This window comes from Mesoplodon mirus, assembly GCF_964341445.2.
Source record: "Mesoplodon mirus genome assembly, chromosome: 3".
Taxonomy (NCBI): Eukaryota; Metazoa; Chordata; class Mammalia; order Artiodactyla; family Ziphiidae; genus Mesoplodon; species Mesoplodon mirus.
In genome coordinates, this window is record NC_138978.1 from 132,428,811 (window position 1) to 132,455,740 (window position 26,930).

Here is a 26,930-nt window from a genome sequence, read left to right on the forward strand (position 1 = left end):
CAACCTTGAAAAAGAAGAATAAAGTTGCACAACTCACACTTCTCAACTTCAAAATTTATTACAAAGCTAGCAATACTGGAATAAGGGTAGACGTACAGACAAATGGAACAGAATGAAGAGTTCAGAAGGAAACCCATATATCTATGGCTGTTATGGTTTGAATTGTGTCCCCCCCAAAAGATGTATCAAAGTCTTAATATCCCATACTTGTGAATGTGATCTTATTAGGACATAGGGTCTTTGAGGATGTGATCAAGTTAAGATGAAGTCATTAGGGTGGACCTTAAGCCAATATAACTTAGTGTCACATGATGAGGAGAGGACAGACACAGAGAGAAGACAGCCATGTAAAGATAGAAGCAGAGATTAAGAGTTATGCTACCAGAAGCCAAGGAAACCTGGGGCTACCAGAAACTGGAAGAGGCAAGGAAGGATTCTTCCCTGGAAGTTTTGGAGGAAACATGGCCCTGCCAACTCCTTGATTTTGGACTTCGTGAATCCAGAACTTTGAGAGAATACACTTGGACTGTTTTAAGCCACTCAATTTATGGCACTTTTTTATGGCAGCCCAAGGAAACTGCTACAGTAGGTTTTTGAGACCAAGCCCATTCAGTAGAGGAAAGAGTGGTCTTTCCAACAGATAAAGCTAGGACAACCGAATTTCTACATGTAAAAGAATGAATTTGGACCCCTACCTTACAACATATATAAAAATTAACTCAAAATGGATCAGTGACCTGAATATAAGAGCTAAAGCCATAAAACTCTTAGAAGAAATCATAGGGATAAATCGTCATTACCTTGGATTTGGCAGTGGATTCTTAGATGTGATACCAATAGCACAAGCAACAAAAGCAAAAGTAGGTAAATTGGACTTCATCAAAATTAAAAACTTGTGCATCTAAGGATACTATCAAGAGAGGAAAAAGACAACTCTCAGAATTGGAAAAATATTTGCAAAACCATACATATCTTATAATATCCAGAGTATATAAAGAACTCCTACAACTCAACAACAGATATACAAACAACCCCCTTAAAAAATGGTCAAAAGATTTGAGTAGACATTTCTCCAAAGAAGATATAAAAATGGCTAATAAGCACATGAAAGTCACTCAACATCATTTGTCATTAAGAAATGCAGATCAGAACTGCATTGAAATACTGCTTCATATCTACTGGGATGGCAGTAATGTTAAAAACAAAAAAAACAAGAAGATAAGTGTTGGTAAGGGTGTGGAGAAATTGAAATTCTTGTAATTTGCTGGTGGGAATGTGTAAAATGGGGTAGCCGCCGTGGAAAACAATTTAGTGGTTCCTCAGAAGTTAAACAGAATTATCATATGACCCAGCAATTCCACTAGTAGGCTATACCCAGAATAATTGAAAGCTAGGACTCAAACAGACACTTGTATTTAAGTCAGTGTTCATTGTAGTGTTATTCACAGTAGCCAAAAGGTGACAACAACCCAAGTGTCCAGCAACAGATGAAGGGATAAACAAAATGCAGTATATATCAATACGTATAATGGATTATTATTCAGTTACAAAAAGAAATAAAGTTTGAATACATGCTGCAACAGAAATGAACCTTGAAAACATTCTGCTAAATGAAATAAGCCAGAAACAAATGACAAATGTATGATTTCACTTACATGAAATATCTAAAACAAGCAAATTCATAGAGATACAAAGTAGATTAGTGGTTACCAGTGGCTAGAGGAAGGAGGGTTGAAGAGTTATTGCTTTACAGTTACAGTTTCTGTTTGGAGTGATGAAAAAATTTTAGAAAGGGGTATGGTTTGGGGTGTTAAATTTTGGAATCGGATATTGTACAGTGGTGATGATTGCACAACAGTGTAAATTTAATTAATGCCACTGAATTGTACAATGAAAATGGTTAAAATGACAAATATTATGTTATATATATTTTACCACAGTGAAAAATCTAGAGGAAAATCAATGGCAATAGAATTTTAAAACATCTTTGAATTGATTCAGGTATTATAATCAAAACAGAAATTAAAAGAAAATCAATAATTTTTAAAGCACAAAATCCACTATTACCACTATAAGAAGTCAAACATTAAAATAACATTTTTATTTAAAATTCATCAATGAGTCTGATGTGGGCATCTATTCTACTTATGACTATTTTTAAATTTATGCTTTATTTTAAAAATAAAATATGAAGTTGGTGAAATTCCATGATCAGGCAAGAAAAAAACCACTTTTGACCTGTTCCTCAGACTCCACCTCTAAAGATACTTCTGCCCTTTATCTGATAGGAGCATACTCCTTTTAGCACTGCCCTAGACACAGTGTATTCTCTGAAAAAGTTCCATGATTTGATCAGCTTCATGGTTACCTGGTAGTCAGAATCAGTGCTACAAGTTAATGGAACTCTTCTTAATACAGAAAGACACATCTTTTGTATGGAAGTAAGAACAAGTATTTGCAAATTGTATTTAGTTTTTAAATGGTTTAGTTGAGAAGCTTCAATATGGCGAAAGAGTAAGACATGGAGATCGCCTTCCTCCCCACAAATACATCAGAAATACATCTACATGTGGAACAATTCCTACAGAACACCTACTGAACACTGGTAGAAGACCTCAGACCTCCCGAAAGGCAAGAAACTCCCCACGTACCTGGGTAGGGCAAAAGAAAAAACAGAGACAAAAGAATAGGGATGGGACCTGCACCAGTGGGAGGGAGCTGTGAAAGAGGAAAGGTTTCCACACACTAGGAAGCCCCTTCACGGGCAGAGACTGTGGGTGGCGGGCGGGGGGGAGCTTCAGAGCCACAGAGGAGAGCGCAGCAACAGGGGTGCAGAGGGCAAAGTGGAGAGAGTCCCACATGGAGGATTGGTGCCAACCAGCACTCACCGGCCTGAGAGGCTTGTCTGCTCACCTGCCGGGACAGGTTGGGGCTGGGAGCTGAAGCTCGGGCTTCCATCGGATCCCAGGGAGAGGACTGGGGTTGGTGGCATGAACACGGCCTGAAGGGGGCTAGTGCGCCACAGCTAGCCGGGGGGGAGTCCGGGAGAAGTCTGGAGCTGTTGAAGAGGCAAGAGACTTTTTCACGCCTCTTTGTTTCCTGATGCGCGAGGAGAGGGGATTCAGAGCGCTGCTTAAAGGAGCTCCAGAGACGGGCGCGAGCTGTGGCTATCAGCACGGACCCCAGAGACGGGCATGAGACGCTAAGGCTGCTGCTGCATCCACCAAGAAGCCTGTGTGCAAGCGCAGGTCACTGTCCACACCACCCCTCGCAGAGGCCTGTGCAGCCTACCACTGCCAGGGTCCCGTGATCCAGGGACAACTTCCCCGGGAGAACGCACGGCGTGCCTCAGGCTGATGCAACATCACGCCGGCCTCTGCCACCACAGGCTCTCCCAACATTCCGTACCCCTCCCTCCCCCTGGCCTGAGTGAGCCAGGGCACCCGAGTCAGCTACTCCTTTAACCCCATCCTGTCTGAGTGAAGAACAGACACCCTCAGGTGACTGACACGCAGAGGAGGGGCAAATCCAAAGCTGAAACCCAGGAGCTGTGCAAACAAAGAAGAGAAACGGAAATCTCTCCCAGCAGCATCAGGAGCAGCGGATTAACTCTCCACAGTCAACTTGATGTACCCTGCATCTCTGGAATACCTGAATAGACAACGAATCATCCCAAAATTAAGGCAGTGGACTTTGGGAGCAATGATATATATATTTTTTCCCTTTTTCTCTTTTTCAAAGTGTGTATGTGTATGCTTCTATGTGTGATTTTGTCTGTATAGCTTTGCTTTTACCATTTGTCCTAGGGTTCTGTCTGTCTTTTTTTACTATAGTTTTTAGCGCTTCTTGTCATAGGTGGGTTTCTTTTTTGGTTTGGTTGCTCCCTTCTTTCTTTCATTCCTTTTTCTTTATTAAATAAAATTTTTTTTAAGTTTTATTTTAATAACTTTTTAATTTAGTTTAATTTTATTTTATCTTATTCTTTCTTTCTTTCTATTTCTTCTCCCTTTTATTCTGAGCCATGTGGATGACAAACTCTTGGTGCTCCAGCCAGGTGTCAGGGCTGTGCCTCTGAGGTGGGAGACCCAAGTTCAGGACATTGGTCCACAAGAGACCTCCCAGCTCCAGGTAATATCAAACAGCGAAAATCTCCCAGATATCTCCATCTCAACGCCAAGACCCAGCTCTACTCAAAGACCATCAAGCTCCAGTGCTGTAAACCCTATACCAAACAAATAGCAAGACAGGAACACAACCCTACCCATTAGCAGAAAGGCTGCCTAAAATCATAATAAGGCCACAGACACCCCAAAACACATCACCAGACATGGACCTGCCCACCAGAAAGACAAGATCCAGCCTCATCCACCGGAACACAGGCCCTAGTCCCCTCCACCAGGAAGCTTACACAACCCACTGAACCAACCTTAGCCACTGGGGGCAGACAACAAAAACAACGGGAACTATGAACCTGCAGCCAACGAAAAGGAGACCCCAAATACAGTAAGGTAAGCAAAATGAAAAGAAAGAGAAGGACACAGCAAATGAAGGAGCAAGGTAAAAACCCACCAGATATAACAAATGAAGAGGAAATAGGCAGTCTACCTGAAAAAGAATTCAGAATAATTATAGTAAAGATGATCCAAAATCTTGGAAATAGAATGGAGAAAATACAAGAAATGTTTAACAAGGACCTTGAAGAACTAAAGAGCAAACAAACAGTAATGAACCACACAATAAATGAAATTAAAAATTCTCTAAAAGGAATCAATAGCAGAATAACTGAGGCAAAAGAATGGATAAGTGACCTGGAAGATAAAATAGTGGAAATAACTACTGCAGAGCAGAATAAAGAAAAAGGAATGAAAAGAACTGAGGAGAGTCTCAGAGACCTCTGGGACAACATTAAACGCACCAACATTCAAATCATAGGGGTCCCAGAAGAAGAAGAGAAAAAGAAAGGGACTGAGAAAATATTTGAAGAGATTATAGTTGAAAAGTTCCCTAATACGGGAAAGGAAAGAGTTAATCGAGTCCAGAAAGCACAGACAGTCCTATACAGGATAAATCCAAGGAGAAACATGCCAAGACACATTAATCAAACCATCAAAAATTAAATACGAAGAAAAAATGTTAAAAGCAGCAAGGGAAAAACAACAAATAACATACAAGGGAATCCCCATAAGGTTAACAGCTGATGTTTCAGCAGAAACTCTGTAAGCCAGATGGGAGTGGCAGGACATATTTAAAGTGATGAAGGGGAAAAACCTACAACCAAGATTACTCTACCTAGCAAGGATCTCATTCAGATTTGATGGTGAAATTAAAACCTTTACAGACAAGCAAAAGCTAAGAGAATTCAGAAGCACCAAAACAACTTTACAACAAATCCTAAAGGAACTTCTCTACACAGGAAACAAAGGGAAGGAAAAGACCTACAATACCAAACCCAAAAGAATTAAGAAAATTTTAATAGCAACATACATATCAATAATTACCTTAAATGTAAATGGATTAAATGCTCCAACAAAAGACATAGACTGGCTGAATGGATACAAAAACAACACCTGAATATATGCTGTCTGCAAGAGACCCACTTCAGACCTAGAGACACATACAGACTGAAAGTGAGAGGATGGAAAAAGATATTCCATGCAAATGGAAATCAAAAGAAAGCTGGAGTAGCAATTCTCATATCAGACAAAATAGACTTTAAAACAAAGACTATTATAAGAGACAAAGAAGGACACTACCTAAAGATCAAGGGATCAATCCAAGAAGATGATATAACAATTGTAAATATTTATGCACCCAACATAGGAGCACCTCAATACATAAGGCAAATACTAACAGCCATAAAAGGGGAAACTGACAGTAACACAACCATAGTAAGGAACTGTAACACCCCACGTTCACCAATGGACAGATCATCCAAAATGAAAATAAATAAGGAAACACAAGCTTTAAATGATACATTAAACAAGATGGACTTAATTGATATTTATAGGACATTGCATCCAAAAACAACAGAATACACTTTCTTCTCAAGTGCTCATGGAACATTTTCTAGGATAGATCATATCTTGGGTCACAAATCAAGCCTTGGTAAATTTAAGAGAATTGAAATCATATTAAGTATCTGTTCTGACCACAATGCTATGAGACTACATATCAATTACAGGAAAAAAATCTGTAAAAAATACAAACACATGGAGGCTAAACAACACACTACTAAATAACCAAGAGATCACTGAAGAAATCAAAGAGGAAATCAAAAAATAACTAGAAACAAATGACAATGAAAACATGACCACCCAAAACCTATGGGATGCAGCAAAAGCAGTTCTAAGAGGGAAGTTTATAGCAATACGATCCTACCGTAAGAAACAAGAAACATCTCAAATAAACAACCTAACCTTACACCTAAAGCAATTAGAGAAAGAACATCACAAAAACCCCAAAGTTAACAGAAGGAAAGAAATCATAAAGATCAGATCAGAAATAAATGAAAAAGAAATGAAGGAAACAATAGCAAAGATCAATAAAACAAAAAGCTGGTTCTTTGAGAAGATAAGCAAAACTGACAAACCATTAGGCAGACTCATCAAGAAAAAGAGAGAGAAGATTCACATCAATAGAATTAGAAATGAAAAAGGAGAAGTAATGACTGACACTGCAGAAATACAAAGGATTGAGAGATACTACAAGCAACTGTATGCGAATAAAATGGACAACATGGAAGAAATGGACAAATTCTTAGAAATGCACAACCTTCCAAGACTCAACCTGGATAAAATAGAAAATATGAGCAGATCAAATCACAAGCTCTGAAATTGAAACTGTGTTTAAAAATCTTCCAAGAAACAGAAGCTCAGGACCAGATGGCTTCAGAGGCGAATTCTATCAAACATTTAGAGAAGAGCTAACACCTATCCTTCTCAAACTCTTCCAAAAGATAGCAGAGGGAGGAACACTCCCAAACTAATTCTACGAGGCCACCATCACCCTGATACCAAAACCAAAGATGTCACAAAGAAAGAAAACTACAGGCCAATATCACTGATGAACATACATGCAAAAATCCTTAACAAAATACTAGCAAACAGAATCCAACAGCACATTAAAAGGATCATACCCCATGACCAAGTGGGGTTTATCCCAGAAATGCCAGGATTATTCAATATACACAAATCAATGTGTTACATCATATTAACAAATTGAAGGAGAAAAACTATATGATCATCTCAATAGATGCAGAAAAATCTTTTTACGGAATTCAACACCCATTTATGATAACCCTCCAGAAAGTAGGCATAGAGGGAACTTACCTCAACATAATAAAGGGTATATATGACAAACCCACAGCCAACATCGTCCTCAATGGTGAAAAACTGAAACCTTTTCCATTAAGATCAGGAACAAGAAAAGCTTGCCCACTCTCACCACTATTATTCAACATAGTTTTGGAAGTTTTAGCCACAGCAATCAGAGAAGAAAAAGAAATAAAGGGAATCTAAATTGGAAAAGAAGAAGTAAAGCTATCACTGTTTGCAGATGACATGATACTATACATAGAGAATCCTAAAGATGCTATCAGAAAACTACTAGAGCTAATCAATGAATTTAGTAAAGTTGCAGGTTACAAAATTAATGCACAGAAATCTCTTGCATTCCTATACACTAATGATGAAAAATCTGAATGTGAAATTAAGAAAACAGTCCCATTTACCACTGCAACAAAAAGAATAAAATATCTAGGAATAAACCTACCTAAGGAGACAAAAGACCTGTATGCAGAAAATTATGACACTGATGAAAGAAATTAAAGATGATACAAATAGATGGAGAGATATACCATGTTCTTGGATTGGAAGAATCAACATTGTGAAAATGACTCTACTACCCAAAGCAATCAACAGATTCAATGCAATCCGTATCAAACTACCAATGGCATTTTTCACAGAACCAGCACAAAAAATTTCACAATTTGTTTGGAAACACAAAAGACCCCGAATAGCCCAAGCAATCTTGAGAACGAAAAACGGAGCCAGAGGAATCAGGCTCCCTGACTTCAGGCTCCTCTACAAAGCTACAGTAATCAAGATAGTATGGTATTGCACAAAAACAGAAATATAGATCAATGGAACAGGATAAAAAGCCCATAGATAAAGCCACGCACATATGGTCACCTTATCTTTGATAAAGGAGGCAAGAATGTACAGTGGAGAAAAGACAGCCTCTTCAATAAGTGGTGCTGGAAAAACTGGACAGCTACATGTAAAAGAATGAAATTAGAACACTCCCTAACACCATACACAAAAATAAACTCAAAATGGATTAAAGACCTACATGTAAGGCCAGACACTATAAAACTCTTAGAGGAAAACATAGGCAGAACACTCTTATGACATAAATCACAGCAAGATCCTTTTTGACCCACCTCCTAGAGAAATGGAAATAAAAACAAAAATAAACAAATGGGACCTAATGAAACTTAGAAGATTTTGCACAGCAAAGGAAACCATAAACAAGATGAAAAGACAACCCTCAGAATGGGAGAAAATATTTGCAAATGAAGCAACTGAAAAAGGATTAATCTCCAAAATTTACAAGCAGCTCATGCAGCTCAATACCAAAAAAACAGCTCAATTCAAAAATGGGCAGAAGACCTAAATAGACATTTCTCCAAAGAAGATATACATATTGCCAACAAGCACATGAAAGAATGCTCAACATCATTAATCATTAGAGAAATTCAAATCAAAATACAATGAGATATCATCTCACACTGGTCAGAATGGTCATCTTCAAAATATCTACAAACAGTAAATGCTGGAGAGGGTGTGGAGAAAAGGGAACCCTCTTGCACTGTTGGTGGGAATGTAAATTGATACAGCCCCTATGGAGAACAGTATGGAGATTCCTTAAAAAACTAAATATAGAACTTCCATACGATTCAGCAATCCCACTACTGGGTATATACCCTGAGAAAACCATAATTCAAAAAGAGTCATGAACCACAATGTGCATTGCAGCTCTATTTACAATAGCCAGGACATGGAAGCAACCTAAGTGGCCATCAAGAGATGAATGGATAAAGAAGATGTGGCACATATATACAATGAATATTACTCAGCCATAAAAAGAAACGAAATTGAGTTATTTTTAGTGAGGTGGATGGACCTAGAGTATGTCATACAGAGTGAAGTAAGTCAGAAAGAGAAAAATAAATACCGTATGCTAACAGGTATATATGGAATCTAAAATAAAAAATGGTCACGAAGAACCTAGGGGTAAGACAGGCAGAAAGACGCAAACCTACTAGAGAATGGACTTGAGGATACGGGGAGGGGCAAGGGTAAGCTGGGACAAAGTGAGAGAATTGTGTGGACATATATACACTACCAAATGTAAAATAGATAGCTACTGGGAAGCAGCTGCATAACACAGGGAGATCAGCTCGGTGCTTTGTGACCACCTAGAGGGGTGAGATAGGGAGTGTGGGAGACACAAGAGGGAAGAGATATGGGGATATATGTATATGTATAACTGATTCACTTTGTTATAAAGCAGAAGCTAACACACCATTGTAAAGCAATTATACTGCAATAGAGATGTTAAAAAAAAAAGAAAGGCTAAGCCGTAAAAAGTAAAATTAAATAAATAAATAAATAAATAAATGGTTTAATCTTTCATAGCATATTAGTAAAATAAATGGATTATTTAAAATTTACTATTCTTTTTATATTATTCCTGAACAGTGAACTAAGCTCTTGTATGGAGAAGTGGAGACTTACAAGTATATAAATATTAGTGAAATATATTTGTTTTGAAAACTTAGAGCTGTAGAGTTGATGAAGTTATGTTTTCATTTTAAGGTGTTTTGTAGATGAAATGGTTCTACATTGGTTAGATCAGTTGTTGTGATAAGTAAAATTGTTAGAAATACAAATAATTACTATTTGCTTTTTTAATGAGTAAATAAAAGATCCTTTAAATTTTGTTAACCTAATTTAGTATTTATGGTTTAAAACCCTTTATTTTTAACATGGAATTTTTAACAGGACACAACTGGTTAGTTGTTAGGTTTTAGAATCTCTGCCTCTGAATAATTTTCAGTAGTTTCTTATCTGTAAAGGTTTCAACTACAAATAGATTTACTGGCATTGTAAACAATACTTTGATGATAATGTAGCTTAAAACCCATTGCAAAATGGAAACAAATGATCCATGAGGTCATACACTCTGTTTGATTACAATTACATTTTTTTGTTAATTATGACCAAAAAAAATGTTTTGAATTTTTTGTTGTTACTTCATCTCATTCCAAAATGGTAGTCTAAAGAATGTGGTCATTGAGAAGAAAATGTGCTTGGATATTAAAGATTTGGTGATTAAACAAGGGATTCTGGAATTCGAGTTTTGTTTCTGCCACTTACCTTGGAAGGCCATAGCAAATTAATGAACTTGCTGTGCTTGTTTGTCTTGCTATAGAAAGATGATTATATAGTGCTATGCTCCATAAGACATATTATGTAAAATAAATCTTAGAGAGCCGTGAATGAAAGGTATAAAGTATAATTATTAGGTAAAGTTTATACTGTCTTTGTTTTGAGTGATACACAATATTACTACTATTAAAAGTACCATGCAGTTGAATAATACTTTCTCTTGTTCTCAGTGTTCATTTATGTTGGTTCAATTGTTCCTCAAGAATTTCTTAAAGATATAATTATCTCCATTTTACAGATGATAAAATTAAGATAAATAAGATAATTAGATAAATAAATAAGATAAAACTAAGATAAATTAAGATTCAGATTAGTCACTGTTTTATTACAATATATTGGATTCCTCTGTATACAAGTTGATTTGCATTTTGAAAAAAGTTCATATCTAAATTCTAATTTATCTTCATAAATTTTTTAAATTGTACCAAATGCATGAATTTTGCTCTATTTGGAGAATCATCATCATACTAATTAAATAGCTTTCCTAATGCATAATAGAAAATATAATAAAATTATATTTGACTCACTGTTTTAATATTTTAATTTTTGTATGATGTATTAACAACAGAATGTGTTTTGAAGATTATAGGTTAGTAATTTTCATCTATCCTTTGGAGCACATAGCAAAGGATAAATCACTGCTTATTACTATGACTGTAAAAATGCAACTGGACTTTTTAAGAATCTTTCAGCTACACTATCTTTAAAAAAATTTTTTTTAAATTATTTTTTTACTTTTGGCCATGTTGGGTCTTCGTTGCTGCGCGTGGGTGTTCTCTAGTTGTGGCGAGTGGGGGCTACTCTTTGTTGCGTTGTGCAGGCTCCTCATTGCAGTGGCTTCTCTTGTTGCACAGCACTGGCTCTAGGCGTGTGGGCTTCAGTAGTTGCGGCTTGTGGGCTCAGTAGTTGTGGCTCATGGGCTCTAGAGCTCAGACTCTGTAGTTGTGGCACACAGGCTTAGTTGCTCTGTGGCATGTGGGATCTTCCTGGACCAGGGCTCGAACCTGTGTCCCCTGCATTGGCAGGCAGATTCTTAACCATTGCGCCACCAGGGAAGCCCCTCTTTTAAAATTTTTAAATGATGAGAGACATACAGTGGCAATCTTTCTCTTTTTAATTTTTTCTTAACATATGTATCCATGTATTTGTGTCTTTTTCTCTCATATTTTTAGTGGGAAAGAAATAATAGCCATTTCATATCCAACGTGTATACAGATAGGGTCTCTCTGTCCTTTAAGGCTTAGAGTCTAGTAGAAAGATATGTGTATGTAAATAAGTGGGTATAAATAGTATGATACAGGACAGTGATGAGAGTTGGTATGGGGTACAGAAAAAAGAGATTGGTCAGTTGTGCCTGCAAGGAAATGTGGGAATGTGAAATCTGGCAAGACTTCTGGAGGAGATGGCTTTAGCTGAATTATCTTAGAAGATGAATAAATGGTTTCTGGAAGGTTAGAGTGTGGTTGAGTGCGTGGTATTGAAGATAGCATGGCATTCAGTGTCTATTTAGGTAAATTAAAATAGTTCCTTATAGTTTGTATATAAGATATGAAGGCAAACATTTTGAGAGATTAAGACTTGGGCATTAGAAGAGGCCAGATCTTGGCAGGCCTTGTGTACTATATTAAAGACTTGGTGTATCTTACCTTAGCCAGTAAGAGGATTGAGGAGTGTTTAAGCAGAGCGATATTGCCTTTTCAGATGCTTCTCATGCATTTAATCCTCACAAAAAAAATCTGTGAGCTAGGAATACCTTTTTGTAGAATGATTATACAAAGATTAGTAATTTTACCAAGGTCCCACAGCTGGCAAGTGGCTGGACCAGTTCTTTTTGACTCCAACACCTGTGCTTTAAACTAGTATTCTATATTACTGCTCGGGATTAGAGATTGGAATTGGTATAAGCAGTTAGATGATTATAATAATCTAGGAAGAGACAGTTAATTTCTAAGGAAGAGAGTATCATTTAAAATGAAGAAAAGAAGACAGAGCAGGAGAGAGATTGAAAATAGAAGGCTGTGCTTTCTAGTTATATATAATGAACGAGGGAGAGAAAAAGAATGTAAGACCTAGCCTTTCGGGCATGGAAATAGATGAAGTAGCGGTTCAGGAGGTGTACTTTTGGGGAATAAGATAGTGAGTTTGAGGTCCCTGAGGGATACTCAGATTACAGAAAACTGGAAATAAATATATGAAGCTGAGCAGGGTAGTGCATGAAGAAGGTAGAGATTTGGGGATTAGGAGCACAAAGGGAATAGTTGAAGCCAGGGGGGAATCTAGGTTATATAGAGAAGGAAGTAAAGTCAGAGTTATAGGATGTGGTTGCTTGGGTGAAAAGGAAGGGGTCAGAATATTAGATATCTTGCTGTTGTCAAAGGACTTAGGTAATATACTAGTAAATTACTGTAAATAATTGAGAAAACTGTAAGAATAGGAGAATGTAGGCACAGAGAAAAATACTATGGCTTAGATTCCATAGGTGGAATCAATTTTGCATGATAATGTTTAGCAGTGGGAGTGGTATGACAAGATATAGTAAGGATTTTGGTTGTGGGAGTAGAGAAGGCTAGATTTTTATATGGGTTATCTACAGAGACATTTAAAATCAACCATGAAGAAGTAGGAATTTGAATTTACCATTACCACAAAATTTAAGTCAAAAAGTTAGAATGACTGCAAATGATTGCAGCAACCTGGGAGGTGAGTGTGTGTGTGTGTGTAAATATATAGTGTGTATATACATTTATTTATACTTATATATAGGTGGATAACAAGAACTTCAGAAAAGTAAAAAGTTTTTTTCATTGGAGGGGGAAAGTAATGGTCTAGAAGCCACAATAGTAGACTGGACTGCAGTTCAGACTGCATCTCTGAACTCAACAGAATATTGGATTTAGGAGGATATCCTCCACTTTAAAGGAATGTCGTGGAAATAGTGTTCTCAGGGGGAAAGCCAGATTTTAAAGGAAGGAAGTAAGAGATAACCCTAAGAGCTTGAGAATGAAGAGGAGTTTCAAGTAAGGAGGATTCTCAAGAGTGTAGTGTAAAAGCCTTGGGAAGAGGGTCTTTGTAGAAAGTAAAACTTATGAGGGAAGAGGCATAGGCTCTTGTGGGGGAAATGACTATAAGGGGATAGTGACTAGAGAGTCTTGCATTCTTACCAAAGGCATAAGGTGGAACAAATAAGAGATCTGGTCAAAATTGACTATCTTTGTGATTTAAACCTGGACCAGCTAAGGTTTTTCCATTAGTATTAGAAATTTGATGAAGTTAGCTGTCTTTGTCAGGGTTTAAATTATATGTTTCTGAGAGATTATTAAATTTTTATTGAAAAGCTCAAATGGGTTGTGAAAATTAAGTTGCAGTGCACCTTCTCCTGGCTCAGTTTAATCTAGAGGAAGTGTGAATTTATCTGGAAATGAAAATGGTTTAATGCTTGTGTGGTTAGATGTAAATAACAAATCTTTTTTATTCCCTCAGTTTTTCTTGACCACTTACTTGACATATTACCTTCTATAATCTTGGTTTCCTGCTTAGTTTCTGTGATGGGTACAGAAACACATTGATACCTTGAATACATTTGATAAATAAGAACAGACTTTTATTTGCTTTCATTGGCTGTTATTTTTTGAAGAGTTACACAAATGCAATGACTTGTCCTGTGATTTCTAAACCGATGATATCCCTTGCCTTGAGTTCATAAGACTAGTCTTCTCAAAAAGTTATTAAGGTCTTTATTAAACAAAGAAAAAAGATACTGTTTCTGGTTCCATATAATGTGCCCACTCCTTCACTCCCCAATCTCCGAAGCTGTAGTGGCATCTCAGTGGACTCTCATTTTCTTAAGTATGCTCTACGTTTAGTAGTAGGTGTTCTTGTATTATCTACCCCCATGAACGATTTGAGGGCAGGGTGCATGTCAGATTCAGAATATTCCAGGTTTCTAGCAAGTTGTAAACTTAGAGAATTGGCTGCTTCAAATTATTTCCTCCTCAAACTGTTTTTTCTCCATATCTCTGAGCCATGTAGACTTCCCTCAAAAGCTGCCATTCCCTGACTCTATGAGCAGCCATTTGATTTTTTTTTCCCCCATATCTAACAGTAATTTTCACTTTCCTTTCTGATTTCTTTTCCTCAAGTCTCGTTTAGAATTTTTTCCCCTTGAATTCCATCACACTCTCTTCTAAGAACTTCTGCCCTTTCTCTGTATTCTCTTCCTCACAGAGAGATTATTTATGGTAGTCTAGTCACTATTTATTTAGAGGTTGCATATACTTGAACTCTCACTTGCCTTACAACATGTAGAGATTTTTTTTCTTCCTTAGACTAATTCAACTTGATAAATCCACAGTTAGGACAAATTATTTTTGTAGTGCTTCATATTTTTCGTGCTTCATTTGCTTCTTATCACCCTAATAACTGAATTTAGTACTTCATTAATTTAAACAGAGTGACAGTTTAAACATGACAATAAAACCAAAACAAAGTTTAAGTAACTTTTAGATTGAATGCAGGTGTTTTGCAGCAGTCTAATTTGCTATAATAGATGGTTTTTCAGGCAAGCTGTAGAGAAGTGGGGGTAAATAGTACTATTCATGAAGTTACTCTTAATTCTGAGATTTGCAGTTTGTGCTAGAGAAATTGAGATTGCAGAAAAAACAAAACAACCCCCCTCCCCAGATCAACCTTTAAGAAGAATAAAAGTGTATGTATGATAAATCTTTAGATTTTGTTGGAAGATTGCTTTAGGTCACATATTGTTTCTGCCTAATGTCAGTTATTTTAATATAGAGTTTTGTGTGCTGAAAGGAAAGACCAAAACTTTTTCAATATAGAATTTAAGCTAATTGGGTAAGGGACTTTTTAATTTTCATAATATTTATTTGGAAAGGATCATTTCAACTAGGATTTATATCTTTATTATTATTTTATTAGTTGCTGACCTTCCCTATTTTTCAATGTGGCTAGGAGTAAGGCTGTCTTTACTGTTTGTTATAGCTACAAGTGTCAGAGGTTAATATTTCCTATACTGTCCTTGGTTTTTTCTCCCCTGTTGTCTTTGAGTTTTCCTAGAGGCTCCTTCTTATATAGTGCTTTACAGTTTTTTCTATTGTATTGAAACTCGCACTGTAATGGTAATAATAATAGTTATTTGTAAATCCCTGTTGATATGATGGTAAGGTTTGGGAGGAGGGGAAACATGCTGAAGTATTATTAGTTCTCAGTCTTTGACCTTCACAAGTACATCTCAGCTTTTTTTTTTGTTCACCTCCTTAGGTGAGACAGGAAGGCTAGATGAGGCTGCAGTTGGGTATTTCCATTCTCCCATGTCAGTTAGGCTCTGGTAAAACCCACACTGGTTGATTTGGGTGAGCTTTGGAAAAGTAGTTTTCCTTGAGGACAGGCTCTTACTGAGGAGAACAGAATGGGTGTATTTCAAAATGACTACTTTCCCCCTTACCATGCCAGAAGCATGAGAAGATTTTTCTCCAGTCCTCACCCTGAGGTCCTTGTGGGGCTTCTGGAGGTAAAACTCATGAAAAAATGATGTTCCCGCCAAGGCTGTGCCCCCAGGAGTTCTTGCTTTCAAGCTAGTTGACATTCAAGTTTCCAGCAATTAATCATTTAACCTTTAAGCTTTCCTACCAGTTGGTGGTTGCAGCAGTCGTTTCAACTGCTCGCAGTGAGCTATGATTCTCTGTATTCGCCTGTCTCTCCAGATTTCAGAGTGGCAGTTGACCTTATGACCTCAATTTTCTGATGAAACTAAGACAAGTTTTTGATTTTTAGTTTAACTTTTTTCTTGTTATGAGGATAGGAACGATGACTTCCAAGCTCCTTACATGCTGGACTGGAAACTGAAAATTATAACTCCTCCCCATTTTGGATGCTTCCTTTGCTTTTAGTATACCAAGGTTCACATGGTAACCCAGTAGTAAATGGTTGTTGAGTTCACGTTCAGTGGTTCTCAGACTATTTCTTCCTGTGACTGTAGTGATATTTCCTTTGGATACAAATTTCCAAAGGCTTGTAGTTCCATCTCTGAGCTACTTCCATTTGCAGATAACTCACTAAGCTCTGGAGAAAGAGAGTGTGTGTGTACTTTAAGAGACTTAAAAGCAGTTTTCAAAAATCAGTTTGCCATTCTAATTCCTTTTTTTGACTTTCTCTTTCTCTCTTAGACCTCTCCCATGAGTTTTAGAACCCATGTTTTAAGCGAGGATAATTTTATTCAGGAACATATTACATTGTGTCCCTTAATCTTTGGTATTGAAAGATGTAAATCCTATATGGTAATTTTTCTTACAGTGAGGTATATAAAACATAAAATTATAATTCACATATTTCCATGTAAGAATTTCAGATTATAAAAAAAAATTATTGTCGTTCGATACATTCAACAAAGTCAACTGAATTAAATTCTCTCAAAAGTAGAACGTGTGACTTTGGTAGAAAAGAATGTCTTAAAATTTTGGCTGCTTTCCTCTGGGAAGTGATGCCAAATTTCTGTTGAATAGTAACAGTTTAAATCTTATTGAATCTACTTTTACTTTGGTATTTCCCTATATTTATCTGCTATCTTATTAATATAAAGTATTTAGACAAAAGTCTTTGTTTTTGTTATTTATTCTAGCATTTTCTTGTGTTTATTAACTTAAAGAATTTTCTTTCAGTCTCGTAGTGTGGATAAGCAACATGCTGTAATCAATTATGATGCCTCTACTGATGAACATTTGGTGAAAGATTTGGGCAGCCTAAATGGGGTAAGTTAAGAGTTTGCTTTTTGTCTTATTTGAATTTTTGTTTAATACTGTAAGAAAACATATATAACACAAAATCCTGTTTGTGTTATATTTCCTTTTCTTTAGTTTGCACTTACTTAAGTGCTTACTAGGTACATAGCACTTTGAGGACCATACAGCAGAATATGAATGTAGCCCATGTTCCCAAGAAATGATGTTGGTAGTAAATACTTAACAGGAATTCAGATGGTTGTTGGTTGTTATTATCCAGTGGTTAAAAAAAGACTTCTTTAAGGAGGTTAAGATGAAAGCTTGCCCTTACTGAATGGCTTGAATTTATATGTGATAAAGCAGTGGAAAGTCACGACAGTAAGAATGCAAAAAAGCACTCTTGGGAGGCAGAGAAGTGTGGGTTAACTTTAGAAAAAAAAGATGCAAACGTGGTTTGGTACCAGATGGTTGGAGGATCTTCTATACTAGAGTAAAAAGGAGTGAAACACATCCATTTACCTTAACAAATGTGGTATATGATCTAAATACTAGTGTTTATTTTTGCTTCTTTGGTTTCCTACATTGAAGATTTTTGTGTTCTTGCAGTGAATTTTTTCCTAATTCTTCATTTGATTTTTCTACATTGGCAGAATGTAAGTAGCTGCAGAATAAGAGAATGCTAGTATTGAATAATTTATCTTATTTTTTCTCAATTTTCTCATGGCTCTGCTAACATAAGCAAATATAATTTTGTTCAGATCTGTGCCGTTGAATTTCTTGAAATGACTTTAACAGAAATTAAATGTATCCAAACTTCTTCTAACTGCTGCTTCTTTTCAAAATATACATTAAACATTATATGGAAAAACATCTGCAGAAATTTGGCAAATATGGTAAAACTTTTTTTTTCTTGTCCTGAATTGGCCTGCTACTGAAGGACTTTTATGTTTATTCACTGAGATACTTTTTTTGTAGGCATGTTTTTATGTTAGTTTTATTCACACCTTTATTTGTTTCTCATGACACATAAAACTAAGTCTTAATTCCTCATGTTTGAATTGAAATACCTCACATTTGGCATCACCCACTTTTCCAGATTCATGCTCCATCACATTTTCCTTGCCGTACCTCCAAAACAGTAGTTTTCCTACTATACTGTCTCCTTCTCCAAATAACTTGTTAGATTTTCTGCAGCCCAGTAGTTCTTCCATCTGCCTTGTCATGTGTAAAAGTTGTACTTACTTTTAAAGTAAAATCCAAATTCTACATCTTCTTGAAGGGAGCAGAGAAAAGGTATTTAAGAATATTGACTTATTTACATGTTGAATGGATTAAAGGAGAAGGAGATAGGCAGATGAGGTAGAAACTGTTTTACCATGGGCCTTGTCAGGAAGCATTTCGATTCCAAGGTGCTATTTAAGGAGTTACTCTCTTCCTTCTCCGCACCTACAAACTTCTGTTTTAATCTCTGTTTTGGATGCTTTATGAGCCTTGTATTAAATCTGCTTGTGCATATCTGTCACTGTGCTAAATTATGTGCTTCTGAACAGTTCATGTGCCTTTTGCTTCTGGTAAGTACACCACAGTGCCTAGCACAAGGTTCTGCACAGTGCATGAACCCAGTAAATCTTTTTGAATGGAATTGAATGAATTTTCTATATGAAAGACTTTATAGAGAAAAATTTTAATCCACTTTTATATGTGGAATATTTTAACAATGTTATATTCTGTTTTGAAGCCTAGAATGTTTCGTCTTGACCACATTGCTATTCTTAGGTGTCTTTACATTTTATCTTGAAAAATAATAAGTGAGAATTACATCACAGTGTTTTAGTCTTTTAAAACATTGTGATCAAATATAAAATTATTGATGTTGGTTTTAAAAAATATCAGGTGAAATATTAACTTCTAAGTTTATCTAGGCTGACCTTTCTTATAATTTGATTGTACTCAGTAATTGTCTGAAATACAATAACTCACAGAGAGTGACATCTTCATTTTGAACTTGAAATCAGGACCTAGATTTGAATCTCAGTCTGTAATTTACCAGCATTATAACCCTGGACAAATTACATAAACTCTCTGAAATTCGGTTTCCTCATATATATTCATATTAGTTCCCAAAGTTGTCCGAAAATGTAATGAGTTGAAGGTTATGAATGTGAAGCCTCAATGCAAAATTTAGTTACCTGTCTTCAACTTTAAAATAGTGAAATGATAATCCCTGCTCTGTAGTATTGTTATGAGATTAAATGTGACAATACATGTGAGTATGTGCCTGGTACAGAACTTCAAAATATTACACAAATGGATAAATGCACTGTTACCCAAATGGATAGCCTAAGAAATATGCCAGAATGGACTTTGGTAGCCAAAGTCTGTGAACTACCAGCTATCATGCATTTTATTCACGGAAAACTTGTAGATTATTATCCACAGCCTATTTATTCTTAACATTCATATAATTCTAGAAATTTGAGCATCAGGTTAAAAGTAGTAATTTCAGAGGGGGCACAGTATAGGTGGTTATGACCCCAGCTTGAATTCTTACTAGTGAGGTAACCCTGGACAAGTTACTTAATTTTTCTGTTCCTCAGTTTTTTTAACAGAAATAGTAAAATGGTACTCCTCTCAGGTTGTTGTGAAGCTATAAATAAGTTAATAGTTTTAAACACCTAGTTCAGTAAGTGTTAGTTACTATTGTTGTTGTTATGGTAAGAAAAGCAGTTAAAACAAGTTTAGCATCCCGTAGTCTACATACTTTTCAGTGAATACATACACAGTTAAATTATTTGGAAAGCACTTATCACCTAAACTCAACTTATAGATAACTACCTGTGACCACTTCCACTCTCATGTCCTTTCACCCTACCCTAAAATATTCTCCCAAATTACCTAGGTCCACACTTGCTTTTATTACTACCAGAAATGAGGTTGTTCTGCTTAGGGAAGCTGGAACTGGTTCGGTAGCTGATGTGATAGTAGGCTATTTCCCTGCAAGCCCCTCGAAGCTTCTCTTTCTATGAGAGCCCTTGTTTGCCTTCAGTTCTTCCTGCCCCCTCCATGCACTGGAGTACCTGCACCTCTCTGATAGCCACCATTGACCTTTGTCGTACCACTCCCATCCCATTCCACCTCACCTCCTTGTGTTCCAGCCCATGCTGTGTCCCCTTTCACACTGACGTTCCTGCAGCATCAGACCAGTATGGCATAGAAGGAGGAAGGTATGAAAGGAGTGGTTAGAGGAAGAAGACGAGACTTTTCTCACTGGCAGCATGATTGAGGTGGTTGTGCTGCTGGCCACTCCATTCACATTTCCCAGAGCATTAATGCAGTACATGGTGGTTATATGATTTTATACTGTCAATTATATGATTTATTTGTATGTAAATTAAATAGATATTTATCTGGTTTGGTTTGCTTCTCTGAGGTTAGTGGTTTGGTTGGGGGAGTTTGGGGAGCTGGCTTGGCCTGGCTTGGGCACCCAGGCTTCCTTGATGTGCAGAGAATGTGGGGTTTGTAGTTCAGAGAGCTGAATTTGAATCCCAGTAATTCTGCTTCTGAACTCTGAGAGCTTGATTGTTGCTTTGCACCCTGTGCCTCGTTGTCCTCACCTGTCCTACCTACCAGGTAGAGGTGTGATCAAATGATGTTGACATAAGAAACAAAACCTTTTTCTTTCCATATCTAATTTAAAATGCTTCATAATTGATTTATTTAAGTGATTTTTCCCTGTAGCTCTTTGAAATTTTCTCTCCTTTTATAATTTTCAACCATCAGGAGGCTTTTTGCTCCCAAGTGTTTTCACTTACATTTTGCGAGTGGAAACTTCGTGTCTGGCTCATATATCCTGAGCCTTTTTAGACCTTAGGGAATATTTCTGTCATAAATGCCAGCAGGTTAAAATTATGTGTCTCTTAATCTCTGAAAGTACCTAGTACATATGTTAAAAACAATAGGTGCTTAACATTTAAGAGAGTCAAGCAATAAGCTTTGAGTGAATCTTAGAGCTCATCTTAGGCCTTTTGAGTAATTATGGTATTTTAGGTTGAGACAGTTTTAAATAAATTGGTTTAGAACTGTGGCATCTCTCTTATACCATGTACCTAATTATTTATCTTCTGCATACCAAACATCAGTTAATTAACATTTTATTTTATTCTTCTCTTTTCCATCATTTTCCTCAGCTTTTCTCTTTTGTAATTAATATAGAATATTTTGGTAAACTCAAGATATAAGTCTTAAAACACTCTAAGAATGTTCGTTTTGGAAATGAACCTGAAATTTGAGTTTATAAATGCCTGAAGCCTTTGAATTTTCTTTGTATTAACATTTCAGTCTTTCTGTGAAGCATGTGAGAAACTTGTTATTTAGGATTACTCATAAATCATACTAATGTGTGATCTTGAGTTTTAGCAGTATTCTGCTCTCTCCTTATATCTGGAATAAGATTACAACTTCTAATTTTTTTGTTTGTTTTTGGTAGATTTAGAAACTGGTATTCTATGACGTATTACAAAGTGCTAGCTATGCAAAGGAATTTGAGAACATGATCATAACAACCCAATCCCCTTATATATTTTACTGTATAACATTCAGGACCCTTCTAAATTTCCTCATTACGGAGGGAACCTTCCCAAGTAAGGTATCGTGGCCATCTCAAATCCAATAACATAAAAGATAGGAAAAATGAAATTTAAAAGGGAAGAGTAAAGTAATTTTTAAAGTTTCAACTTATTAAAGAAAAACATATTGGGTATTTATATGATGTTCACATTCCAGGCAATTAAGTATAACATTGTTCTATGTTTTATAAATCTAGAGAATTCTAGGTCTTTTAACTTCTAGTATGCCAGGAAAAATAGTCATCACCATTAACCATCTGTGTCCAATGGACCTCTTAAGTCTTTTTACAAATAGTTTACACAAGTAAGAAAAGATGAGAAAACAACTTGAAATTTTAATAAAAAATGAGGCATGACAGACTCAAATTTTTATTCCATATTTTCCTGGTTTTGAAAGGTACATAACATGCAAAATGGGTATTGTTCTTTGAATGCCACTATCTGTTCATTAGCTGTCATGCCTTCTCTGGGATATATATCTACTTTATAAATATTGATTTCAGATTTCAAGGACATCTCTAGCTAGTCTAGCTTACCATTATTTCTAGTTTTTCTTGCTCTTGCATTATCAAAATGCATTATTTTTAAGACTTTGACATTTTAAAATTGTAAGAGGAAAGTCATTTTCTTTTTCTTCCATAATTGTAAAACAGTACAACAGTTACAAGATCAATTCAATAATATTATTTCTATGTCATCTCTTTCCTTCTAGTTACCTTTGTATAGATACCCGCCTTGATCATTTGTCCACTTACATACTAAATCAAATGAGTATTGAAACACAAACACTAGAAGATGAGAGAAAACTGTCAAAATTTCTTTTAAAATACAGAATCATCAGTTTCATGTTAAAAAATATTGCATGATTCTTATTGATTTAGGCTAACTGGATGAAAAATATCTTAGTTTCTTTTTGACTTTGGAAACATTCTTCTCTAATCAATTCTTGTGTTAGGGAAAATTCATCTAGGATTATCTTCATCTGAAGACTCCCAGTCTGATATTTTGCTTACGTTATTATCATTTTATTGTTATTTTAGTCTAGAGCGCTGCTGCTCTACTTTTTGTATTTACCTTATAATTGTGAAATATCTTCCTGTCTTTTTTTTTTTTCTCTTTGCCTTTATGGATGTTAAATAAAAAATTCTGAATTCTCAATTGTGCTCTTTGATAGCTTAAAAAAAAAAGACAAAGATGGTATCTCCAGATGTCTTTTATATCTTCTTGGGAAGATGGTGCAATATTTTGGGCCATGCAGTAAGAAACCTAAAGGTTGATGCAATAGTAATGATTTATTTCACAATTGCATCATCCATCTAGCTCTGTGCTATTTGCTGCACTAGCCACTAGCCATGTGTGTCTGTTGAGCACTTGAAATGTGACTAAAAAGGTAAAAAAAAAAATGGTAAAATGTCTTCTTAATTTTCATATTCATTATTTGTTAAAATAGTAGTATTTAGGATGTATGGGTTAAATTAAAAGTATATTATCAAAATTAATGTCACCTCTTTCATTTTGCCTTTTTAATGTGCCTACTAGAAAATTTAATAGTATATGTGTAGCTTCCATTTGTGGCTTGCAGTGTTTCTGTTGAATAGTGATGTTCTAGGTAATTCCATTCTTCTGTTATTATTTCGGTCATTTTCAACAAAGTTAGAAGTAATTGATAAGTTTAAATACTTATGGGATGATGATGAAACAATGTTTCAACATACAGAAAAAATAATGTATCTATAATGTATCTTAGATGCATGTAAGGGTCCTATAATGTATCTTAAATTCATAAAAGGGTCCAAAGGACTCATTGGCAATTGTAAAATAGAATGAGTTTTATTCAGTTTTTTTTAAGTAAATTTTCTTTTTGTTTCTTTGGAAGACTTCTAGGAATAAAAATGATGAAATCTCAATCCTCACAGATAATTACAGTTGTCCAGAAAAGTTAAAATTGAGTCCAGTGGGCCCTGATGGTATATTGAGAGCTATATTATATTTTACCCTTTACAATTTCTAGCTTCAGGTCAGAGCTTTTCTTGACGTCATTTTTAGGTGCCTAAATTTATCATGGCAGCATAGTAGACTCAGAGGAACCGCACCCTGGTTCTTTGTGTGTTACTTGTAATAGTTATAAAGGGCTTAGTATGAAATCATTTATTAGCCTATAAGATGCATAGCGCATTTTATGATGATACGCAAGCTGTATTAGCCACCATTTGATATAACTTTAAAGCATAAGGTTTGAGTATTTGCTTGTCTAAATTTTAATAATTAATACTTCATATATCAACTTAACATCTTTTTTTTTCTCTTGTAGACTTTTGTGAATGATGTAAGAATTCCAGAACAGACTTATATCACCTTGAAACTTGAAGATAAGTTGAGATTTGGATATGATATCCTTATTGATTTCGTGCATTTATTAAATTTATTCAAAAATCTTTACTCCAGTATAAATTAACATTTCTCGAGACATAAGAATTCATAATATAGGCATGCTGGAAGTCTCTGTGCCCTTCCAAACTAAAATACATGTTTAAAAATAATACTTTTTTTTTTTTTGGTTATAATGCCTGTTCCTAAAAATAATCCTGGAAAAGTTGATGGACTCTTTTTTTTCTCCTCACTCTGTATTATAATTTCAGCAGAAGTATCCCTGCAGTGCTATTATATATGCAGTTTGGGTATCAAAGAATGTAACTGGGGAGAGGACAGAGAGTGTGTAATAGTAGCCCAGCCCAGGGATTTTTTTTTTTCCTGGTTAAATGATAATGACACAGGTCAGCCTCCAGGAGGAATGTAAAGAATTTAACCCTGTCTTTCCTTCTGTCCCCACTTTTACTCCATTTTATGCATTCCATTTCTGTTGCCTGTTCAATTCAAATTTTTCCATATCCTGTGTCTTCTGAGACCCACACTCCCTGACTAAGTACATTATGCATTTAGCATGTATTTAAAATTCTTTTGTTTGAAAATAGGATGCTAAGAACTGAATAAGGATATGATGGTGTTCTCCTAGTAAAGAATCACTAGTGAAGAGAAGGGGCATGATTGGATGAAGAAGAATAAAAGCATTTCTATTCATACAAGGCAAAAAGCTTTGTAAAAAGAACTTGTTTATATTTAATTAAAATATAGATATTACACATTATGCTGAATGTTTTTTTTTCACTTTTAATTTTTTCATTTACTGCATGTATCTGGACTTTGATATTAAGCAATGTATCAAATGTACTGGCAACTTGGATGTACTTTTATCACTGTAGTAGAGAAAATGTCTCAGCTAAGTAGAGCTGATACTTAGGTAAAGTAAATGTACTGATACTTTAAAATTGTTCCTAGAGCATAACTAGTTTTTATTTTAGATTTAACTTAAAATTTATGAAAAAAAATAGTTTTGTAGCACATCATATAACCTTTATACTTGTAGAGCCAAAGCAGCATGTGAAAAATGAAACCATTAAACATTAATACCTTTGATTTGTATATTTTAAATCCTTTAAAAAATATGTATCACATAAAATGATTAGGAATTAGCATTAAAGCCTTGATTCATGGGTTATTTTCTACCAACAGAAGTTTCATCAAAAAGTAAATACAGGTATATTTTGAATTTAAGTAACTCAATTCATTTGACATCAGCTGTTTCAAAACATGAGAAAATAGTAGGAAATTTGGGTTTCAGTAAAACTCTATAAAGTTTACTTTGAATTTTAAATCAAGAAGAAGCTATTGAGAAGCAACTCATCTTTTATAGATTGTATAATGATTTCTTAATAGAGAACTAATATTTCCTTATATACTTGCTCACAATATTTCTGTTGAAAATTCCTGGGACAAATGTTTTGTTCCCAAGGACTTTTTCAGGGCTGTAAATCAGTGTTGAGCCAGAACGACTACCCAGATCCTCAGGTTAGGCTCAGTTGATTTCATTATTTAAAAATAGCATCTCAGGGCTTCCCTGGTGGCGCAGTGGTTGAGAGTCCGCCTGCCGATGCAGGGGACACGGGTTCGTGCCTCGTTCCGGGAGGATCCCACATGCCGTGGAGCCTGCGCATCCAGAGCCTGTGCTCCGCAACGGGAGAGGCCACAACAGTGAGAGGCCCGCGTACTGCCAAAAAAATATATATATATAGCATATTGCTTTTGATTTTTGAGGATTGTGTATAAATGAACATTGGGCTGTTTCAGTGGCAGAAATTTTATTAGATAGGATGAAATTTTAAAAACAAATATATTCTGATACCAGACTGAAGTCACTATCATGCTTTATTCATAATTAAACTTAAGTTTAATAGTTAGCTAGTCTACAAACTGTTATACCTTGTAGTTGAAAACTGTTTAATTAAAATGCCACAGCAATAGAAAGAACATTTTACCATGAATTGAGACTGGAACTAAGAAACAGAATTTATCTGCCAAAAGTTTTTTTTTTCTAACCAGAGAAATTGATTTGGAAAAGCAAGTAGTGAAATATCCAAGTTTAAAAAATGACTATAAACTCAGGAGGTATAGTAAAATGCTGCAGTAATCAAGATAAACTTTAGAAGGAGGTGATATATCTCCAGATGGCCAGAAATGTAGCAGGTAAGCAAGCCTAAGTTCATTTATTTTACAATTATTTATTAAATGTCTCCTACGTGCCAGGCATAGTCCCTGCAGTCTGGGGTACAGTACTAAATAAAACAGACCACAGTCTCTGTCCTCCTAGAGCTTATACTTTAATGGAGTTGGAGGGAACTGACAGCACGCACAAAAAGGATAACAGAGGGTGATAAATTCTATGGAGAAAAAGTGTGAATGGGAGACAGAGAGCTAGTGCTGGTGTGTGAGAAGTTATAATTTTAAAAAGGCTATTCATGAAGACTTCACTGAGAAGCCAGCAATGGAGCAGGTAAAGACGCTGGCCTTATGGATCTATCCGGGGAAACTGCTCTTCAAGCAGATAGAAGAGTTAAGTGCAAGACTTAAACCAGGAACATGTTTGCCATATTTGAGGAACAGCCTTAGAATTAGAAGTCAGTGTGGCTGGAGCCAGTGAAGAGAAGGAGAATATGGGGAGCCAG

The 26,930-nt window shown here is 35.7% G+C and overlaps 1 protein-coding gene across 8 annotated transcripts in view; it reads left to right on the forward strand.

Moving 5' to 3' along the window:
* Positions 1–26,930, forward strand: part of CEP170 (centrosomal protein 170) — a 145,198-nt gene that overhangs the window by 44,062 nt on the left and 74,206 nt on the right. For all 8 annotated transcript variants that reach the window (XM_082615760.1, XM_082615761.1, XM_082615757.1 and 5 more), the window contains exons 3-4: positions 17,186–17,275; positions 24,182–24,260. In XM_082615760.1, the coding sequence (XP_082471886.1) occupies positions 17,186–17,275; positions 24,182–24,260 (169 nt within the window). The remainder of the gene's footprint in view (positions 1–17,185; positions 17,276–24,181; positions 24,261–26,930) is intronic.